The sequence below is a fragment of the Podarcis liolepis genome (genome assembly GCF_965112155.1).
Source record: "Podarcis liolepis genome assembly, chromosome: 8".
NCBI classification, from domain to species: Eukaryota; Metazoa; Chordata; class Lepidosauria; order Squamata; family Lacertidae; genus Podarcis; species Podarcis liolepis.
In genome coordinates, this window is record NC_139560.1 from 44,807,839 (window position 1) to 44,831,086 (window position 23,248).

At 43.6% G+C, this 23,248-nt stretch overlaps 1 protein-coding gene across 23 annotated transcripts in view; it reads left to right on the forward strand.

Annotated features, from left to right (window-relative positions):
* The window catches only part of ZNF521 (zinc finger protein 521), a 304,344-nt gene that overhangs the window by 234,689 nt on the left and 46,407 nt on the right, over window positions 1-23,248 (forward strand). For 15 of the 23 annotated variants that reach the window (XM_083517666.1, XM_083517665.1, XM_083517662.1 and 12 more), the window contains one exon: window positions 18,079-18,144. The exons of the other annotated variants lie outside the window; for them this stretch is intronic. In XM_083517666.1, coding sequence (XP_083373792.1) covers window positions 18,079-18,144 — 66 coding nt within the window. The remainder of the gene's footprint in view (window positions 1-18,078; window positions 18,145-23,248) is intronic. 23 annotated transcript variants of the gene reach the window in all.

A 23,248-nucleotide genomic window follows, 5' to 3' on the forward strand; every position in this document is an offset into this window, starting at 1 on the left:
GTTTTGCCCCTTGACTGAAGGCAAATGGAAAACTACATTTCAGGTAAGTACAACTGTACTTTCTATTTGTATCAGCTCTTGGAGTTGAGAACTTGGTGTCTTGAAGGTCAGATAATCATCATCACAGAACTAGTGCCTGTCTTAGGCTGTTTTTATTACCAGGGACCATCCTAGTGCAGTATTCAGCTGGGGAAATGATAAGGTATCGCTAATTGGTACATATGACAAGGTTGGTACTGGTTGCTAAAAAGTAATTTAGTACATGTGGGAGAGTTTGATAGCTGCCCTTGTTATGGATTTGTCCCTGGACCCAGTCTAGCTTAATACATAAGCCATGGCTTCAACATATTTAAGAGACATGTCTGACCAGGGTTGTTGTAGACATAGACAGACCCATCAAAGTATGGTCCATCCTAGTTCTATGTGTTGATAGAACTAAGTTTGTCCCATCCTATTTCCATGTGGATTTTAAAGGGAAAATCTTTTAAAATCTGCAAAGAAATATGAATGTTTTTTTAAAAAGTGGTCAAAGGGCTTCACTGTTGCCTCTGTGATTTGTCCCCATTTAGATATCCACACACACACACACCCTTTAAAAAAAGACTACAGTCCCCAGAAGTCTTCCAGCTACTCACAGCCTGGAGTGGGTATTTCAGCAGGGCTTCTGGCTGGCAAAAGTGTACCCTTGCACCCTTGGCAAGGAACTGAATCGGTGCCCCCCCCCTTTCTCTCCTCTGCTGAGGCACCCAGAGGAGCCTACGAACCTCACCCAGCTGGCTGTAGTAGCTGAGCAGAGACCTTGAGGAGCACATGAACAGAAGGGCAGGCTCCTAGCCAGAGTGAAGAGGTGGGGAGGGGTGGCGGGCCTAACCACCCCTGCTGGCTGTTCTGCACTTTGAACAGAGAGAGAAACACCCACCCACCCCAAGGCAGGACTTGATGATTCCATCAGTCTCAGAGGGAATTATACAGGAAAAACAAGGCTGTCCTCAATATTTGCCCTCATCAATGCCATAGTAAAATATAAGGATCCTTTGATGGTACGTGAGGAAATGCGTGCTCTAACCACACCCACCGAGTGCCTTCATCCATCTAAGCCAGTTAACAGAGTTTGTTATTCATAGGCATTCAAGCCTAAGTGGAACATCAACAAATCATTCTTCTACTCTGGTGAGTTAAGTGACTTTGGATGTGTAGGGTCTGGAAATCATGCCCTAAGGTTAGCTCTTGGAGTCTGAGATGTTCCCCAGGAATAATCTTTCTTAAGGTCCATGTCTTCTGGGATGTTTTTAATATGTAACTCTGTACTGTTTTTAACACTTGATTGGGAGCCGCCCAGAGTGGCTGGGGAAACTCAGCCAGATGGGCGGGGTATAAATAATAAATTATTATATTATTATTATTATTAATGGAATGAAACCAATTTCTGAATCACAACTGATCTGCATCATATATTCAATCTTCTTTACATTTCCACAGGGAAAAAAAATGTTTTATTCGTCATTCTGGATTTTTTTGGTGGGGGGAGGCATTAAGAAGTTCCAACTCTCATGGTTACAGTCATTTAGAGGGTAAACATGCAGGCATAAATTGATTTAACTGGAACTTACCTTCATATTGCTGTTCAGTTTAACCAGTGGTAATTCTTCAAACATTCCTACAGTCACAAATGCTATCTGTAGTGGACTTTGGCATTCTGGCTTTCCTCAGCCCCAAGGTCTTCACCAAAATCCTGGTGGCTCACAATGAAAATTATCTCAATCTTTGCGTGTTTAGATGACATCTTGATCAGATTGCTATCTGATCAATGTGAACCAGATGCTGCAGTGCCTGCAGAGTCAAGGATTTGTAATAAACAGGAACAATAGCATGTTCTTGCCAACCAGAAACTGGAACATCTGGGAATCATTCTGGACATGAGTTTGAATAGGATGATTCTGTCCCCTGAGAGCCAAACAAGGGCCTTGCAGCTCTCCTAAGAAATAGTTCAATAGTGGCATGTGGATTGCATGACACTAGCCTCGTTGCTAGGCATGGCAGTGTTTGCCAGGAGGTGGTGTACTGTTGTTATTTGCATGCCTGCCATTACACAGGGTTTTCCACCCCATGAAAAGGATGTGGCAAGGTCCCAGCACTGATTTCTCACATTACATGTTAAGCTAGTTTTTCAGTGTTGGACTCTCCCCACACAATTCCAGAGAGTCAGTACCAATTCAGTACCACACCAGGATGCACATCACAATGAGTGTGTGCATTTTGAATTGGGGAACCCACTTTGTGGAGGTCAGGTATGGGGAACCTCTGATCCTCCAGATATTGCTAAAGTACAACTCCCATCATCCATGGCTATTTCCCATGCTTGCTGGGGTTGATGGTAGTTGTATTACAGCCACAGCTAGAGGACCAAAGATTCCCCATACTTGAAGTAGGTGATGTGACTTCTGAGGAATCAAGGCTTTACTGACAGAAACTCTACTCAAATAATACTTGTTTCTCTGCTAGCTAACGACTCCAGCACTACTGTAAGTTCACCAAAAGTAGACTTGCTTTGGTGCTGAAGACCCAGCCCAATGGATTGTTGCTCTAGCACAGTGGTACAGGCTTGGGCCCTCTTAAGTCCCATAACCTTGGTGGGACTAACTCATTTGTTAATGGCTGCTAAAATATGTAGCCCCAGAAATGTTTACCCTGCCCCCCCCCCCCAGAACAGAGCTGGAAACAATGGACAGGTGTGAATGCTCATGTTTGTGGAGATCCATATTGTCACCAGACAAATGATAAATAAAAAACACGTGTTCATTACAAAAAAAATCCAAAATCTTTCTCCCCCCAAAATAATGAGAGAAGAGTAGGAAGAAGAAAATGACAGCGGTAACAAGAATTAAGCCGACCCTCCATTTCTTTCCAGTGGGGGTAAAAATGTGAATAGGAATAACATTGTATAGTGTCAACCATCAGAACTCAAAAACAGACAATAAAAAGGCCTTTTTATTTTTTTTGTTTACCCTTCAGGATACTGTTTACCTTATCACTATAGGGGAAGCTAACATAGCATCCCTTTTAAAAACTAGTCTGAGTTCATTCTGTATCTCCAGGTCGTCGTCTGGCCGGTGATGAAGTGGGCATGTCAGCCTGGGGTTAGGAAAGCTGTATGGGGAGCTGTTGGACTCATTCCCCCCCCCCCCACTCACTCACTCTGCCTGTCTCTTGCTTTTTTCCTTCCCAAACCGTTCTGTCTGTCTGTTTGTCTGTCTCTCTCTCTTTCCCGTTTTTTCAGCTGAAATTATCTCCCCCTTCTCCCCCCCATCTAAATTTACTTCACAGCAGATTGTCTTGTAGTAAATCACCAAAAACCCAAATAGCACTAAAGCATTCTGATACAACATTAGCATTTGCTTAACAAGCACAAGATAAACATTAAACAAAGAACTGCATTTCTTTATTAGAGGCTGCAAGATACATAATCCATGAGCACAAGAAACATGGGACCCAGTGGATATGCAGATGTGTGTTATTTCATTGGCGCTGGGCGGCCTTGTTAGAAAAGGTTTTCATCTGAAGGCTTGGGGGTGGATAGTTGACTGTCCCTGGTGGGGCTGTAACTAGATACAGAGACTGTTGCAAGCTAGGCTGGGCTCCCTGGTGGATGTGCTGATTGGACAGCCTGAGGAAAACTTGGGAAGCATCAGGAAGTGAACTCAATCACCTTGGGGATGATAGGGTAGAACCAGATGAAGGCATTTGACTTCTTTTGTAACTCCCACTAAGGACAGATTGCCAGTGTGATCCAACCTCTATAACTGCAAATCAGACCCTTTCCCCTATGCCGATTTCATTAGAATGGCCAGCATGGTGCAGAGAGAGAAGGAGAGAGAGAAGGGAAAAAAAGGTTAGACACAGTAATTTTACAGGCAGGCGGGTACAAAAAATCTGCATAATTAAGCAGTCAAGGCTGCTAATAGGGGAGTTTATATGCTCTGGGACCAGGCAAGGGCAGCGCATATGGATATAGCGCTGGATATTAAATCTACGGCATGCAGACTTACTTTGGGGCCCTTAGAGAAAAGGCTAATTATAGAGAGAGGAATTGTGTTTACTGGTCTGTCTTGGGCAAAGATGTTGAAAGAAGTGCAACCAAGTTTTGCAGCTAAACATGAGCGTCGGTTAATAGAGATATCAAAACAGTGCTTGTAGGTTGCCTTGTGCCTAATTATAGGAAATAGGATATTCTAAGTCATCCACCCTTAAAGTTAAATGGGAAAAAAGATAAACCACTCACACACGAGCAAAGGCACACACAGACAAGTGTGTGTGTGTGTGTGTGTGTGTGTGTGTGTGTAGATATATAGATAATTATTAAAACAGCTGTAGTTAGATCTGAGTGCAACTCTTGTCACTCACATATATGCAGCAATTTCTTCTAGTTTAACTGCTCCTGTGTGTTTTTTAAAAAAGCCATTGCTTCTAGGTATAAACCCACTACCAGTATTTAAATAAAAATGGGTCATATGAAGGAAAGCGATAGTAATTCTGGCTCCTACAGCATACAGTAGAGAGATGTTTATGTAACAAGTTCTGACAAGAGGGACATTAACCTTTCATAATGCAAATCAAAGGTAGGGAGACAAATCCCTGGAGCCTTTGGAAAGTGTAGTGTGCTTTACAAAGTGATGGTTCACATTTTTTAAAGCTTCTTTTTTATATAATAATAAACATAGAAATTAATTTAAGGCAGGAGTCTCCTAACCAGGCCTGTCAGCAGAGGTCATGCAGAAGGACTTCTGCTTGCACCACGGGACTTGCCCCTCCCTTTACTTCCTCCACACCTCCCCCCCCTCCAAAAAAAATAATTTTTGCCTTGAGTGGTCAAGAGAACCCCCAGAACAGCACGTGGAGGAAGCAGAGGGGTATAGTCCTCCCTTATGTAATGAAGTAGGCTATTGCCTACAAAAGCTCCAGCCACAATAAACCAGTTAGTCTCTGAGGTGCCACATTGCCAGTTAAAACCACATTACAATTTCTCCATATGAGTAAATCAAATGAAAATAAACAAAACTACATTTTATCAGGCAGTCCATTCAATTAAAAAAATGGCTCCCTTTGCCTCCTTCATCATATTAGCAACATTCACATGAACCTCTTCATAAATGAGTAACTAGTGCTGATTCTTATCTCATGCTCCTTCTAGAATTATTAATTCCCTTCTGCGCTGTTTTGCATGTGGATAATTCCTTGCAGGTGCGGTTAGTTTTAGGTTTCTCAGCTCCCCCCCCCCCCATTACACCAAATTCTGGGATTGCTCTCAACAAATGTAGCCTCTTGTAAACGGTTGTTGTGTGAATGTGCTGGCCATAACACCTAGCTATCACTTTCATTTAGAACTGATTTAAATAGCCTTTCTGAAGGATTTTTGCTCACTGAACTTAGAATGAGGAAACACTATAGTAAGCAACACCTAGTTTGGACTATATTCAGTATAGGGGCCTGTATAAGTTCTGCAGGATTTACAGAGAATACGTAAAATAAAATAAAAATCCAACAAGCTTTGTATGCGTATATATGAAGATTTTGCCAGTGGGTGGCTGATTGTACCAAAATGTTATCAGCCCTGGTATTTTGCAGCTCCAGGCTGAAGCAAAGGCAGGCATGGGAAGTTAATGGCCCAAGTATAGCCATTCTGTTGATATCCACATGTCTGTAAGGATGGTGTCACACCTCCTATTTTGATGAGGCAAAAATTACCTCAAAACACTTTCTGCCACAATGGAGTGAGAGATGCAGGCAGAAATTAATGACTGTGACTAACTTAAAAAAAATCCTTCCAGTAGCACCTTAAAGACCAACTAAGTTAGTTCTTGGTATGAGCTTTCGTGTGCATGCACATTTCTTGCTCATACCAAGAACTAACTTAGTTGGTCTTTAAGGTGCTACTGGAAGGAATTTTTTTATTTTGACTATGGCAGACCAACACGGCTACCTATCTGTAACTGTGACTAACTTAGGCACATTAATTTCAATGAGTCTACTCCGAGTAAAAGTTATACAACCCAGTATTTTTATTCTGTTTTCAGAACCCAACCAAACATAAAATTGTGTTTTAAATACTAGGAAATTTAAAACATCCCTTGTCTCTTCAATGAAGCCCAAGGGAGTTTAAAAAATTGTGTTATATATCACATTTATGTCATTCCTCTTAAAGCAATGTTTGCTTCACAACAATCCCATGAGGTAGGTTGAGTTGAGAGAAAGTGAATTTGCTAAAAGCCACCCAATGAGTTTTCATGGCTTGATTACATATTTGAACCTGGGATTCCTGTGTCCAAGTCCTCTACACTGACCTGAAAACCATCAACCATACTCTCTCAGCATCCAGCAAACAAGAGGAGGAACTCCACAGACATCATATCTGAACTAATCCTTATTAGTTTCAGTGAAACATAATCCCAAATTAGCATGCTCGGGATCACAACCCAAACTTTTTGCTGGATCAGTAGGTAGTTTTTGAAAATATACTTCTTTTAAAATAAAGGTAAGGATCTAGTTCACAATATGTGATTCAAGAACATCTTGAAGATAGGGAAATAGAACAAAACAGGAATACTCCACACTGCCAGTCCTTGTGTAACATCTGTTTTTGAACAACAAGGGATTATATAAGTGAAATACCAATATCAGTAAGTAACCTTGGGAAGGATTCTTCAGTCATCATCAGAATTCTCTTGTCTGCTGATAGTATCCTTATTTCAGGGTTGCACAATATGGCACACCCTCTAGATCAGGGGTCAGCAAACTTTTTCAGCAGGGGGCCAGTCCACTGTCCCTCAGACCTTGTGGGGGGCCGGACTATGTTTTGAAAAAAATAATGAACAAATTCCTATGCCCCACAAATAACCCAGAGATGCATTTTAAATGAAAGGACACATTTTATTCATGTAAAAACACGCTGATTCCCAGACTGTCTGCGGGCTGGATTTAGAAGGCGATTGGGCTGAATCCGGCCCCCAGGCCTTAGTTTACCTACCCATGCTCTAGATGTTGCTGGACTCCACTTCGCATCTGCCCCATTTCATATGGCCAATGATCAGCCAATGTTTTGACTTCTATTATTCCATTGCAATAGAAGTCAAAACATTTAAAGCCCTGGGGGGAGAGATTTTTAAATTTTCTTTGGCAATCACTCGTAGCCGAGTAAGATTATCTTCCATAAACACGGTTTTAACAGTGAGTCCGTAAGTGACTGTGGAGGCCAATTCTGGATCCATGCATCCTTCCACAGTGAAGACATAGGTTTCTGGGTGGGAGTTGATCATGGTAAGGGTTTGTTTGCCAAGCGTGCCTTCCTCTTAGCATGTTTCTCCCTTTCATCCTGAGTTTGAGCATCTTCAAAGCCCATGACACCTTTGGTAAAGTCTGTTCTCTACTTGGAGCGCTCGCAGATCAGTGTTTCCCAGTTGTCACTTTTTAAAAAAGATTTGCCTTGAGAAAGTCTTTAAACCTCTTTTGTTGACCACCAGCATCACGCTTTCCATTTTTAAGTTTGGAATAGAGTAGTTTATTTAATTTCCTTAAGTACTTAAATCCAAACATTTTGTTATTTTTAGGTGCATCCTCAACAACACTCCACGGAAAATAATTGTCACTAAGAATATAAAAAAGAGCCCGGTTGGTTCAGGCCAGCGGTCCGTCTTTCACACAGGAGCAAGCCAGGTGCCTTTGGGAAGCCAGGCACACACACAACATGAAAGCAACATGAAACCATTTAAACAAGTGGCCATACCCTTATCCTGTGGCAGTGAATTCCATCAGTTATTAATGCATGGCAGTATCCAACAAAGCGCTTTCACTAGCACAAAGTACCTTTGACTGTGTAATGGAACGTCCTCTCTGCCCTGTGGCGGAGCTTCATCTCCGTTACCGGGGGGGCAGAGAGCAGGCGGGGGCAGGGCTGGTGCGTGTCCTGGGGGCGTGGTGTGCCGCCCGCAGGGGCGGGACACACTGACTGTGGGGGCTTGGCGCCCAGTGCAGGTGGGGGCCAGCCACGATGCTAGGGGCGGTGCACTCCCCCCGCACTCCTCTTCCTCCGCCAGTGTCTCTGCCCTGCATGCACCCCCTAAATCCACTCTGGGGGTTCCTCCAGCCCTCCGTAACAGATTTGTGGAGGACGCAGGAGCTGAAATCCTTGCACTAGTGGAAACACTTTTATGGGTACTGCCCAGAGTGTGTGAAGAAATAACACTCATTCAGAACAGTACCATAAGGATAGTAAAAAAACAAAACAAATTGGGTCCCGTCCGTCCCCCCCCCCCCGCAAAAAAAATAATTCCATTACATGCTTACAAGCAAATTAGGAATTGCATCAGTAGAACTATAGGCTGTTAGTTCTTCCAGATTAATTGAATAATTACTATACATTCTGAAGCTGTGAGCATTTATGCATATGCCCTTTTTTATTCTCAGCCTTACACCATGTTGCTTGGGTTGTCCACAATTCTGCCTGCTCTTCACCTTTTTCTTGGTGTCTTGTGCTTCCATGAGGCCCTTTTATTCTCAGTGCGTGCTCCCTGAGGTCATCTACACACACAAAGCTGATCAAGTAAAACAATATTAAGCCACTGTCCTTTTTCCCCTTCTTCTTTTGACAAAACAAAAAACGAAACAGCACTAAGTTGTCAGGAGGTTCAAGGTGAAGCCTGCATGTGTTCATGCCTGTCCAATTGTCCGTGTAGTTCTGAATTTGCATGTATCTATTTTACCTGCACTGCACTGGTGTCACATGGTGTTTAAATAAAAAAATAAACCCAAGAACATGCAGTAGCTTGCATTTTACTGCCAGAGTGAAACTTCACCATCCTACCAAGGGAGCTTTTTGTAATGTTTGTAATGTGCTGCTTTCGTGCTTTAGCAAAGAAAAATGTCACTGCTGGGCTTTATTTTTAACAGACTTTTTAAACATCAATTAATGCAAGCAAATGTAGTGGAGGGTTTCTGGCTTGTTATTTATATGGGTGAGAGAGAGAGAAAGAGAGAGAGAGAAAGGGAAGAGAGCAGGCAGCTAGGGAGAGGCAGGTTGTTTTATTTTTAACTCTGAACAATTGGAGAACAGAGAGGGAGACTTTGAAAGGCACAAATGGCAGTCAGGTGCCAAATGTCCCCTGAAAGGCAAGGGGGATTTAGGCCTTTGACTTTACTCCATGCCTCCAAATATGTCATGTAGACTGTGTGTTTCCTTTTTTATTATTATTTTCTAGAGCACATTTTGAGGTATAGAAGGTATCGGCAAAGCTGGCAGATTTAAATGTCGCTGAAGGGACCACACAGTTCGAACAGCTAATGGAAATAAATATTTTGACATAGGGGCCAAGAATAAGGGGTTGTTTTTCTTAATGGCATTTACCCCTAGAAAAAGCGGGAAAAACAGCCAAGTATATTCAGCTCAGATCCCACTTATGAAATATAAGCACAAGTGCATATAGGTTATTTCATTCATTCCTATCTCAGGCTTTATTGTAAAAGGGATATCGTATTGGTCCGAATATAAGCCACACCCGCAAATACACTGCACCTTTAAAATCCAAGGGGAGGGGAGAGACAAGACCCGACTACAGGTACCATCCCCGGAAGCTCCTGAGCTGCTTCCTGGGGGGAGCCACGCTACTTTGCTGGCAGCCTTCCCCCTTCTTTCCAGTGGCTTGGGGGGAGGCTTGGGAGCAGCAGGTGGAGTGTGTGCTGTTGTCCCACGCTCTCGGGCCGCTCTCTTGGGGGGGAGCCATGCCGCTTTGCCGGCAGCCTTCCCCCCAATAGCTTGGGGGAGGCTTGGGAGCGGCGGCGGCCTGGGTACCATTGCCCCGTGCTCCTGGGGTACTTCCTGGCGGTGGGGAGCCACGCCACTTTGCCGATGGTGTAAGGTCACGAATATAAGCTGCGCTTTAACTTTTCATGGTCGGAATTTGGAATAAAAAGTGTGGCTTATATTCAGGTCAACACAGTAATGTCCGTTTTTCTTTTACGTTCGGTACTTCCATTCTAGCTTTGGGTTGAATTCGGTGTACTGTGGTCTGGTTTACTCCTTGAGACTTGAACCTTGGACTCAGTCCATTTCTTGCTCCTTTCATTCATTGCAGATAGCAGGTAACAAGCGCACCTGGAGATTTGTGTTTTTCTTGTGCAGGACACAACTTGCTTTCTGGCTAGTTCTCTCTCGGAGTATCCGTAAGATTCCACATTAAAATGAATAGGGACTCTCCCTACTTCACTCAGTAATGCCCACCTACGTTAAAGGGAATGCTGTTATTGAGCAAAGACTTCTTGGAGCGATGCTGTCCATTATAGAATTAACCCTAGATACATAGTAATACAGTGGTACCCCGCAAGACGAACGCCTCGCAAGACGGAAAACCCGCTAGACGAAAGGGTTTTCCGTTTTGGAGGCGCTTCGCAAAACGAATTTCCCTATGGGCTTGCTTCGCAAGACGACAGCCCATAGGGAAATCTCCGGGACAGCGGGGAAGCGCAGCGTGTCTTCCCCACTGTCCTCGGACCTCCTCCCGCCGCCGGACATCGGAACGAAGCTCCGATGTCCGGCGGGGGGGGGGAACGTCTCCTCCCGCCGCCGGACATCGGAACGAAGCTCCGATGTCCGGCGGGGGGGGGAACGTCTCCTTCCTCCAACGGACATCGGAACGAAGCTCCGATGTCCGGCGGGGGGGGGGAACGTCTCCTCCCTCCAACGGACATCGGAACGAAGCTCCGATGTCCGGCGGGGGGGAACGTCTCCTCCCTCCAACGGACATCGGAAGGAAGCTCCGATGTCCGGCGGGGGGGGGACGTCTCCTCCCGCCGCCGGACATCGGAACGAAGCTCCGATGTCCGGCGGGGGGGGGAACGTCTCCTCCCGCCGCCGGACATCGGAACGAAGCTCCGATGTCCGGCGGGGGGGGGAACGTCTCCTCCCTCCAACGGACATCGGAACGAAGCTCCGATGTCCGGCGGGGGGGGGAGTCTCCTCCCTCCAACGGACATCGGAACGAAGCTCCGATGTCCGGCGGGGGGGGGAACGTCTCCTCCCTCCAACGGACATCGGAACGAAGCTCCGATGTCCGGCGGGGGGGGGACGTCTCCTCCCTCCAACGGACATCGGAACGAAGCTCCGATGTCCGGCGGGGGGGGGGAACGTCTCCTCCCTCCAACGGACATCGGAACGAAGCTCCGATGTCCGGCGGGGGGGGGGGGAACGCCTCCTCCCGCAGCCCGGCATCGGATGGCTGTCCTGAAGACTTGGGGTGGGAGGAGGGTTTTCCTTCCCACCGCCAACATTCAGAATGCTGTTCTGAATGTTGGCGGTGGGGAGGAAAAACCCTCCTCCCACGCAAGCCCCGGGAACAGAGGAGAAGCACTGCGCGCCTTCCCCTCTGTTCCCGTACCTGTCCTGAAGGCTTGCGGTGGGGAGAAAAGCCCTTCTCCGCACCGCCAGCCTGGCAAGCGGTTTCCCTAGGAACGCATTAATTGATTTTCAATGCATTCCTATGGGAAACCGTGCTTCGCAAGACGAAAAACTCGCAAGAAGAAAGAACTTGCGGAACGAATTAATTTCGTCTTGCGAGGCACCACTGTAACCCGTTTTTAGGAGCGTACATAACAACCTTTGCTGACGGCAACAGACTTAGTAGGCAGTGAAGCAAGTAACACCCTCTTGCTGCCTTCACCTCTTTTTTTGACTTCTGAAATAACCTTGCTTTTTCAAAATATGACTGGGCTAATATTCCTCTGTGTTCTCTCCATTCCTCATGGCATTGCCCAGTAGTAAATCCCCGTGCACATCCCTTTAAAGTTTTTAAAGTCAAGTTGCTTCTTGTGTAGAGGAAAAGAGAAATGAATTCTGCCTTTACATCAGCGTACTTATTTTCCCTCTCTGTTTGTAAAAAGACTGACAAGTAAGCATAACATGACTAGTGCTGTCAGGAAGTACATAAACTTGCTAGCTTCAAGATTTCTGATGGAGACACTTAGGCAGTTTTAAAGCAATGTCTGGGATTCAGAACTGACAGCCCACAGGCTTCCAGAAACCCAAATCCAGAGAAGTTACATGCACAGAATGCTTTTAAAAGCATTCTCAAGAACCTTTATTGGCACACCATAAATTTCTCAATTTTAAAATCTAGTTTTTAAAAAAATAATTAGGGGGCATAGCCGCATGGTAAATTGGATGGTTTGGCATGCAGAGTAGCCCATATTTAATCTGCATCACCTCCAGTTAAATGGACCAGGGTCAGACCTGGAGAGCTGCTTCCAACTGCTGTAGTCAGCACTGGACTAGACAGACCAATGATCTGACAGCTTTGTATATACTACATCAGTACATACATGTGAGACAAGTGTCACTACTATTCCCATTTTACAGATGAGAACTGAGACTGCTAGAGTGTGATCTGCTCATCTCACCTACTGATTCGGTTCAAAGGCCTTAGTTCACCAGAACTAGTAACACTTTGTCTAAGCAGAGAAATCAAATTACTATGGCTGAAGCATTTTTGTAATTCTTCATTATAGCTTCAGAAATATTTAATATTGGGTGGTTTTACTTTTTGCTTTTTTCTGGAGCTCTCATCAGGAATTGTAAGATCAACCTGCTTCGATTATTGGTTTTCATTAAATGACATTCTTTGGCTTGCAGATGCCTCATTTGTCTTTCTGCTGTCCTGCTCTTCTACACTGGCAGATGTATTTGTGTTTGAGTGCACTTTCATCAAGGATCTCCATTCCTAATTGAGTTATGATAATTTAGGGCAAATAACTCATTGTTGCAACACTGTCATAATATGCAGTATGTCTGTGCTCTGCTGTTGTACCAAAGCAAAATGCATTTTGTGCCATACCTGTTCAGAGTCACTTAGAATGTTATGTAGGGATGCACAAAATTAAGAGTGGTAATGTTTGCCATTAATACAATGCTACGGCAGCATATGAGAACAGGGTCATGTGTTGTTTTTTAAAGGTGCCATTACATATATTAAAAGTGTTGGAACAGTTTTCTACTTGCCATTTGATCTGTCTAAAACAAGTTCTAAATATATGTGTATTTTGAATATTACACAGCTAGAAAGATTGTTTTCATCATGCTCTCTGTGTGACTGTGAAGTACTCCTTGGTCTTTTATTATTATTAAGCAAGGGGATATTGTATAAGGAATCCTTTAAAGCAGGGCTAGGACATGTGGGGTTTGTAAGCGAAATCTAGTCTGCCAAGACTTTTCACGGAAAAGCTCTGCCTCTTTATCCTGGGATAAATTGGAGGGGGCAGCAGTGTGAGCAGGGAAGTATTGGTGGGTTGTTTAAAACCTTCTGGATTCATATTGCATTAAAGCATTTGCACTTTATGATGCACATAGCAGTGGGAAAGTGCCATTCTGCATGCTTTAGGATTTTTCTTCTCACAGTTGAACACCTGGAAAATGTTAATTTGTTGCATTTCTGCAGTTAGAAAACCCACACATTCTATTCTGCTGTCTGTACTAATGGAAACAACAGTATATGGTATTTGGTCATTAATCTGGCCATTGCAGATTAATGCCCTTTCATGGCCTTTAGGAAATGATTTCTCTTAAGCAGCAGATTGTTTCACATTCTGCTGTGAATCTGAAAGGAAGAGATAGTACAAGTCTGTTGCACTTGACTCTGTAAACAGGATCTCTTATTTCTGGCTGATGGTTTCAGACCGTTTAGTGACTTAGCTACCCATGGGTAAGCAGGGTGGAGCCTTCAGGGAGTTAGTATTCTCATACTTATTTGAGTTCATATGTAACATTAAACCAAACAATGCCTTCGCAGGCAGGCAAGTTCCCAGAAAGGAGATTATGGACACTTTGCTGCTCCTCCAGGCCTGCAGCTGTGAGCTAAGCCACTGTCTGTTTTAGCATATCGTCCAAACCCAGGTTTGTGGTTTGTTACCTCCAGACAAACCACAAATTGGAAACCAAGAACAAACCTTGAGTACAGCTTCTTGTCTGCCTAGAAGAAGCCAAAACACAAGCCCGGATTCAGACGACACACTAAGCCAAATTTTATCTTAATTCACAGCTGTAGGATCCGAGGAGAAGCAAAGTGGTCATGAACTCCTCTCCAGGAGCATTTTCACAATGAGCCATGGTTTGGCTTAACATTGTGTGTGAACTGAGCCAATGTATCTTCACTTTTGCCTTTTCAGTCTTTGAATGAAACCCCCCGAGTATTTTGAAATATGTGGTGCAATTTGGGCACAACTGCAGTGGTGGTAGCAGCAACAGCAGGAGTTGCAATAATAGTAGTTGTCATTGCCACACCAATTGCACATGGTGGTTTCTCAGCCTTGAATTTACCACTTGTAGGGCCTACAGGGACGCGGGTGGCGCTGTGGTCTAAACTACAGAGCCTAGGACTTGCTGATCAGAAGGTTGGTGGTTCGAATCCACACGACGGGGTGAGCTCCCGTTGTTTGGTCCCAGCTCCTGCCCACCTAGCAGTTCGAAAGCACATCAAAGTGCAAGTAGATAAATAGCTTCTCTGCCGGGAAAGTAAACGGCATTTCCGTGCACTGCTCTGGTTCGCCAGAAGTGGCTTAGTCATGCTGACCACATGATGCCTAGAGCGAGATGAGCGTGCAACCCCAGAGTCGTCCGCAACTGGACCTAACGGTCAGAGGTACCTTTGCCCATTTCACATTGAAACTCTGTCTTTCCCCAATGTTGCATCTGGAGACTTTTTCTCATGAATAGAACCATTTACCCCCCCCCCAATGCAAATGAATGGCACCCCCCAAGATTTCTAGGATGATGAGCAAATCTGAGTTTGGGTGAAATAGGAGCTGGGGGGGAGGGGAGGAAGAAAGAAGAAAATGGAAAATCTCAGTTTGATCCAGGTTCAAGTTTTATTGGATGAATATTCAAAAGCATTCATCTCTAGACAGAACCCTGGCAATTCACTGCAGCTCCAATGGCAATAATAAATAAATGCATTTTTTACAGCCAAATGGTTCAAGCAGCCAACAAAGTTAACACTATATAATTAATAACAATAAGCAATTAAAGAGAACAGCAGGTTACAGTGATAAAGCACTGAAATATATTAACGTAAAAAAGAAATACTGAATACTTATGTGAAAAGGGAGTGCATTAGGTCAACTTATAACCCTTTTTCTTCTGGATAAAGGGCACACCGACACCCACACACCACTGCTGCTGTTAAACCTTCATTTATTCCAGTGGGACTTGTGTGGGAATCTTGTGCAAGCTGCACAGGAAGAAAGCTGTACAGGAAGAAAGTAGACTGACTGGTAGATTGCACCCAAAATCTGAATGAAAGGGATGAGATGGTGTGTAACTAATAAAAGATTATGAATACCACCATTCCCAAAACAATGCACTATGCTGAATGCTGGGGGAATGAAAAAGTTGCATAAGAAGGCGGGGGCTTAACAGCAACAGAGCTAATGTGTCGGTACAGTAAAGCCAAGCCTGTTTACTCACGTACGGCTAATTGAGATCATACCTGCTTGCATTTGAATGCATGAGGCCTTTCATCTTTTTGAGCCCAGTGAATTTTATTTTCTGCTTTTTTGTTGTTGTTGACATGATAAAGAAGACATAGAAAATGGAAAAAATAATATATGCCATTCCCATACTAATCCACCCTCCACCCACCATGGTTTCGTTTGCTTCCCTATTATCCTTAGGGAATAGTTTTTCTATTCTGTCTAGGGAATAATATCCTAGGATAGAGGGAACAGTGTTTCCCTAGCATTTAAGGAGTTATCAAGCATCATTTAACATATAGGCTTGGTCAGTTCCGTATTAATTTAAAATATATGTCCATGCTACCTACTGTATCAGCATCTTACAAACAACTTTTACTGCTATGCATTCAGCAGGTGACTCACAAATCTATTCATTTAAGTTTATGCACCTACCTTCACTAAGCAAGGCATCTGGTTACGAGGGAAGCAAGGCACCTCTGGGAGAATCCTCATCTCAGGCTTGCTCCAATTTAGGCCCTTTACTTACATTTTGATGGTCCTTTGTGTTGCACTAAATATTAGGTATGTGCACCAACCCCACAATATGTGGTTTGGATCTCAGGGAACAGCCCACCTTGGTCTGAAGGGCATAGTTCAGCTCTGGGTCTGAGGCCAAGTTCACTTCAAAAAAAATGAGGCTTTGTTTCTTCCCATTCACTTTGAGGGAAGTAAAACTGCTATAACTTCCCCCACCCCCCACTTTTCATCAGAAATTGTTAAAATTTGCAGACCAAGTAGTCCCTTCAGAGTGGGTTATGCCTTCCAAATTACAGACAAGTGAGTCCAGGTGTTCTTTTTATTTTTGTTGCTAGGTGCCTTTTTAATTTATTTTTTAAAGAAAATTTATATAACTTTTTAATATTTTGGCAGAAATGTGTAGGCACCGGGGGGGGGGCATTAAGGTAAAGGGATAAAGCCATTTCAGAAGGACAGCTGCAGAGATTTCCCCACAAGTGTAGCTTTTACAGAGTTTGGGGGGAGGTGTGGAATCTCTCCTGCAGTGTTTTGTGAGCAATTGGTCTGAAAATAGCATGAGGCATGAGAGAGGTGCCCCTGGGTAAGAAACCTGTCAAACTGCAGACCAGTTGGCTAGGCATCTTTTAAAAGTTGATTGGGCTGGGTGGGCTCAGTTGAAAGGGATTCACTTTCCTCCCCCAAAGCCCTAGGATTGGAGATTCTGAGTTATATAAATTCCCTATGATTCTAAGCTTGACCTATCAGCCACAACAGAACTCTCTCTCTTCCCACCCTGGTATTTGCACACTCTTTCTTGCTCTCACACGCACACACACTGAAAACCACTGGATGTAGATGGCAGTAGGCAAGAAACTGGTCACATGTTTCCTGGAGTGGTGTGCTTGTTACTTCCTCTAGGGTTGTTTGCAGGCTAATACAGTGGTACCTCGGGTTACATACGCTGCAGGTTACATATGCTTCAGGTTAGACTCCGCTAACCCAGAAATATTACCTTGAATTAAGAACTTTGCTTCAGGATGAGAACAGAAATCGTGCTCTGGCGGCGCAGCAGCAGCGGGAGTCTCCATTAGCTAAAGTGGTGCTTCAGGTTAAGAACAGTTTCAGGTTAAGAACGGACCTCTGGAACGAATTAAGTACGTAACCAGAGGTACAACTGTAGCTACATGTTTCTGTGACCAACTCTTGTTATTTAAGCCCAACCATGGGGGGTGGGAGAAGATTGCACACATCATAATTAGCGGTCTGCTGTGGTACAGGGTCCAAATGCTGTAAGAAAGACTCACATGACTAGGGTGGGGCATTTAAATGGTACAGCAGTTACGTAGGTGCCAGTCACAGAAAAGGGGTTCCATTGAGGCTAAGGTAACCTTTAAAAAGCCCTGTGGTAGAGTAGCTTGCATGGTTGCCTTTCCCGCTGGTGACATACTTCTTCATGGATCAGTAATAACAGCCAAGGGACCTGCCCTAACCAAGTGAGTGGAAGAGGTACTTGTTACCCAGAGCAACATGGCAGCAGCCACAAAGGTGGTAACCACATCACTCCTGGTAACACGAAAAAGAGGACCCAACAGTATCTAGTGGTGTTCTTCATGCTGCCTGAAAACGTTAATGAGTACCAAAAAAATACAGCAAAAGAAAAGGGCAGTGTATCAAAACGGCTTTGTGTCAAGCCTTTGCATATCAGCATGACCAACAAATTTGCTTATTTATAACATTTAGAAAAACAATGCTTCAGAGGTAGCTGGCAGTTCTCTGTAGTCTGGTCTGGCCATTCCACACACACACACACCCTTGGTTTCTTCTGTAGGCAGCTCTTGAGACACTTGCTCTACATCCTGAGCAAAAATTAGTTGATGAAAGAGTTGTCAGTAATGCTCCATTCGTATGACTGACCCACTGTACTGTGGAATTCATATTGACTGACTGCTTGTCTCAGTGTTAAAAGGTTGTTTTCCCTGTAGATGTGACTTTAGAACAGGTAGCATTTAGTTTATGCTGCATGAAGTGTCCATGAAGTATCCTCTTTCAATTTTACCAATTTTTGTTTTTTTTGTGTAGAACTCGATGGTAGATATACCAGTACTTCCACCAGTTCCAGAAGTCCCAGACGGGTGGGAAATACTAGTAGGTATTTAACATCAATGACAGAGAAAGCTATCTCTTGAAATATCACCAACGCTTAAAAAATAATAATACACTTGACACAGCAATACTGATTAAGAGAATCAGTGCTTTAAAATAGGCCAAAAACCTTTTCATTTCAACTAAAGTACATTTTCCATAATGTTAATGTGACTTTTATTCATCATACTTCTCCCCTCAGAAACACACAGCTTTAACCATCAATTTTACTATAATTTTATGTGATTTGCTGCTGAAAGGCGGTGTAAGGAACTTATTTCAGAGACAGAAATGTCATACAAGCACACAATTAGAACCTAGAACTTGAGGGGATGTCCACAAAAGCTTAAAACATTTCATGACTTGCTCCCCAAGGAACTTAGAAATTGTAGTAGCTCTTGGAGCGAGGTGAGTAATTTCTTACAGAGAATTCTGAACATCCTCGTAGAACTACAGTCTCCAAGGTGCCTGGGGAAGAATTGGTATAATAGCTGCTTGCAATATAGACACACACCTAATTTAACTACATTGTAATTCTGAGTACTATATGAGCCCCGATTCCACACTGACTATGGCCTGGTTCAGACCTTATTATGTGGTTGCCATTCACCAGACAAAGTTCTCAATTCACAGTAATATTGCTTGAAACTCAGCATCGCATGGGTCTCCCGGAATACAGTGTACTTCCCACACCAGTACCTCCCCTTGTTTGGGATGTGACACATGTGGCCCTCAGGGAAGGGCTGATGAACATGGACACCAACAAAGGGAAAGCATTGATAGTGGGCTTATGCGTGTACCTAGAAATGCTCGGCTGTCTTTAGTGAGAGCAGGATAAGACATTTGGCATGGGTGCATGTGGAGCTTACACACACACACACACACACACACACACACACGGGTACGACAGGTGTATTTTAATAGCTTCATTTTTGTTATGTTTTAGAACCTACTTGGCAAAAGAAAAATGGCGAGCACCGTATTTTTTGCTCTATAAGACGCACCAGACCACAAGACGCACCTAGTTTTGGAGGAGTAAAACAAGAAAAAAATATTCTGAATCTCAGAAGCCAGAACAGCAAGAGGGATCGCTGCGCAGTGAAAGCAGCAATCCCTCTTGCTGTTCTGGTTTCTGGGATAGCTGCGCAGCCTGCATTCGCTTCATAAGACACACACACATTTCCCCTTACTTTTTAGGAGGGGAAAGGTGAGTCTTATAGAGCAAAAAATATTTTCCTTCCTCAAAATTGTTAGCAGAACTTTTTTTATTATTATTATTATACTTAATTTTCATTCAGTCAAATGTTTTGAATATAAGTGAACCAATAATCATGTCAAGCTCAGAACATGTACCCAATAACAGAAACAAATCTAAGCTGTTTGGGAATAATGTTTAAAGATTTCAGAACCATATAGACATATGGATCTTTGAATTCCCAGGCACTTATTACCTATCCCACCTGTCTCTGGTTTACTGAGCCCGAATGGGGTTTCCTCAACCCACCTGTTCCCCAGGTTGCCTGCTTGGCTAGAAACATGGAAGAGACCAAAGTTCATGTCCTCCATTCTTCTACCCAAAGATAGAACTATCTCCCATACATCACCTTCAGACAATTCTAGCCCCTGGCTTCCAGTCAGCTGCTGCACTATAATAACATGCAGCTTAATCCCATGGGAATCCTATCCTGCCCTTTCCCACTGCTTCTGGCACCCCTGTTTCTTTCTTCTCTATAACATTAGGTCCTCCATCCCTTCCTTTTGTAATTTATTGGCTCCAAATGCTGCAAAAATACATGCACTGTATTAACAACCCTGTGGAGGGAAAGTCCATTCCGTCTGCTGCGGAAGCAGAGCTACTGCCTCTAACAAATTGTTGCTCTAGGCATTTGTCTAGGGTCATCTACTATAACTTCAGTCTTGCTAGAACTGAGAGCTAGGAACTGCCACTTTATTCCACTTAAGTTACCAATATTTGGTGTGAGTGGGAGAGCGGGAGACATACTGCTTCAGTTAGTTCAAAGTCTAAATTCAGACCAATAATTTCTGTTGCGCTTTTTTAAAGAAAGAAAGAAAGAAAGAAAGAAAGAAAGAAAGAAAGAAAGAAAGAAAGAAAGAGAAATACAGAGATCATTTTTAGAGTATTCCATATAACATAGGGCGCAATGGCAACAGCGTAATGTAACTTTGTGATGCATACCCAATTTCCCTCTTACGATACAGTCTATTTCTGACTACCAGATGCTAGAAGCTAACAATAGAGAAAGCTATCATGATGATTGCCTGCTTGTGATCTTCCCTGTGGCATCTTTTGTCTGCAGTTAAGAGGACAGAATGCTTGACTAGAATTACCATTAGTGTGCCCCAGCATGGCATTTCTTGGGAAGAGGCCACAGCTCAGTGGTAGAGCTCACGCTTTGCATGCAGAAGGTCCCTGGTTCGGTCCCTGGCATCTCAAGTATAAAAAAAGGAACTTGAGTAACAGGGTTGGGAAAGATCTCTGCCAGATAATATGGATTGCACCGGGCTATGTGGCTAATTGTGTAACTAATGAAATACAGATTTATGTGTCATTGTGTTTTCACTGCCCACTTGTAATCAAATCAAATGTATAGAAAATGCATGTCATACGCTGTCTTCAGGCTGTAGGGGGTAAATCACGTTTGAATGTTCTTCCTATGTTTTTATAAAAAGCCTTTCTGCACACAGAAACATAGCAGGTTAGCTTTCCATATGCAAGGGTTTGTTTGTTTGTTTGTTTACACGTAGGAGTATTCATACATGCACTCCCTGACCTCCATTCCAAGGTGGTGCAGCCTGCTGAATGTTTTATATCCTTCTCCCTGATGTGCTAGTTTTCTTCATGCAAGGAGTTTCTCACAGGGGAGATTTAGATATGTCCTGCCACCTGCAGAATCAAGTGGTATGATCCAAGAAGGACCATGTGTTGTTGTTTTATGTTGTAATACTTTTCTGAAGTCTAGGTATAAGATAAGTGTTGCTGTTGTTTTAAATCCACCAGCTTGCTCCATGTCCAAAAATAAAGAATTGATAATTATTTAAACTTTAGTCTACATTTTTGCAGTAGCAGACTCTTCCAGTACTGTAAACATTTCCCTCCAGCAAATCCCAGCTGTATATTTGATTTTAGTATCTCCATTTCCTTGCTGCTATATGCCTGAATTGTGGGGTTTGGGGTGATAATTCTTGAGAAATTGTAAATGACAGAAGGCCCATTACAATCAGGGAGGAATGATGAGCATATGCTGGAAGTCTTCAGGCAATGTTAATTTCTGTATTAAGTCTTTAAATGTGTGCTCTTTGCCTAGGTGAAACGGGTGGGTGTGGGAAATAAGGGTTGGTTTGATGCAGCTGTGAACACTTTGGAGAGCCAGAAAACTGCAGGCCATTTGATTCCCAAGTTAAAGAGAGGAAACAGAGTTTGACCAACAGCTATTAAGAGGGCCTTATCCTATAGACGTATTCATCTGACTTGGTGAACAGAAGAGAGACTATATAGGGACCTTTCAGTATGAATTGCCACAACATGCTCCAACTACATTTTATCCGTTGCCTGGTATTCCCATTGGTCTCACCCAGCGACTCCAGTGCAATGTCCCATCAGCACATAGTGGACAGGGAAGACAGCTTTGTTGCAGGGTGCATGTAGCAGGTATGTTACTATTCATGCTCTTCTTTAAAAAGCCAAGATATGCGGCTAGACACAGGGCCAGATCAAGTCCCGGTAGCAGAAGCTTGTGCAAGGATTTCTGCTGGCCCAAGTGGGATTTCCCCTCCTCCCCTTTGCCCCATGCCCCCCCCAGTCGCTTCTGGGGGGTAAGGAGACACACACCCCTGCCCAGCAGTAGTCAAGGGAAAGAGATGGGATATCATTCTACCTGGCAAGCTGAAATGCTTGCACTAATGGAGTAACTGTCATAGCAGTATGTTGACTTCTTCTCAGTGCAATCCTTGGGAGGCAATAGAACATTAAAAACCAACAACAGTAAGTGGTTTGCAAAATTATAGAACTTGAAGGGCACTTCTCTACTACTATGATGCACTTCTCTGTGACCTTAAGGCTGTAATTCTATACACTTACCTAGGAAAAGCCCATTAAACTCAAAGGTCCTTACTTCTGACTGTGATAGGTAGTTGCTGGATGAGCAATCTGGAGTTGGGATAGCACAGTAGCAGACTGCTCTGTTTTAGGATTAATATTGTATGAGAATGGTCTTATTTGGTTAAATTTAAATTATATTTTACATTTCCTTGCAGCTCATTTTTTTTAATTATGTTTGACTGTTCTTAATTGCATAAAAAATATTAAAATACAGTATATGCATGTGTGCAAAAGTTTTGTCAAATGTCACTAATAATATTGCAGGAAGGGCTTCCAGTAGGTGCTTCCTGATGTTCTAGCACCCACTTTACACATGAAAAGCAAGGCATGTATTAACAAGACATTTTTCCAGAACCAAAACATGGTAATTTGAGAGCACACAAAATCTATCATTCCTGCAGCGGTTCTCAACTTGTGGGCCCCCAGATGTTGTTGGACTACAACTCCCATCATCCCTGAGCTCTGGCCTTGCTAGCTAGGGGTGATGGGAGTTGTAGTTCAACATCATCTGGGGACCCACAGGTTGAGAAAGGCTGCTCCAAGGCATGGAACAAACGTAAGCAAAATAGAACAGAAGTCCAGCTGTAAAACCCGCTTTATTTGTTATACAGCCGGCTACTTCCATGCAACAGCCTCCGCAGCGTGTTACACACACAAAGGTGCACCACGCAATTTAATGGGCAGCAGGCTGTGGCTATTGTCCTAACCCGAACAACATGTGGTTTCCCTCTGTTCATCTGTTAGATGTGGACATCTGAGAAATGGAAGCCTGGCAACATAGAGGTCTATACACGTAAGCTTCCCCTGGAGCTGGAGACATGTGTGATCAGGGTTCCAGCTCTTGGGAAACACTACAATACACAGAGGTCTGCACCGCTATGCTTTAGCGCAGCAACCATTCTCACAGAATAACTGGATGCCATGAGTGGGGGAAGCCATGCGTCATCAGGGCCCATTGCCTTTTTCATGGTATGGACCCCTTTGTGT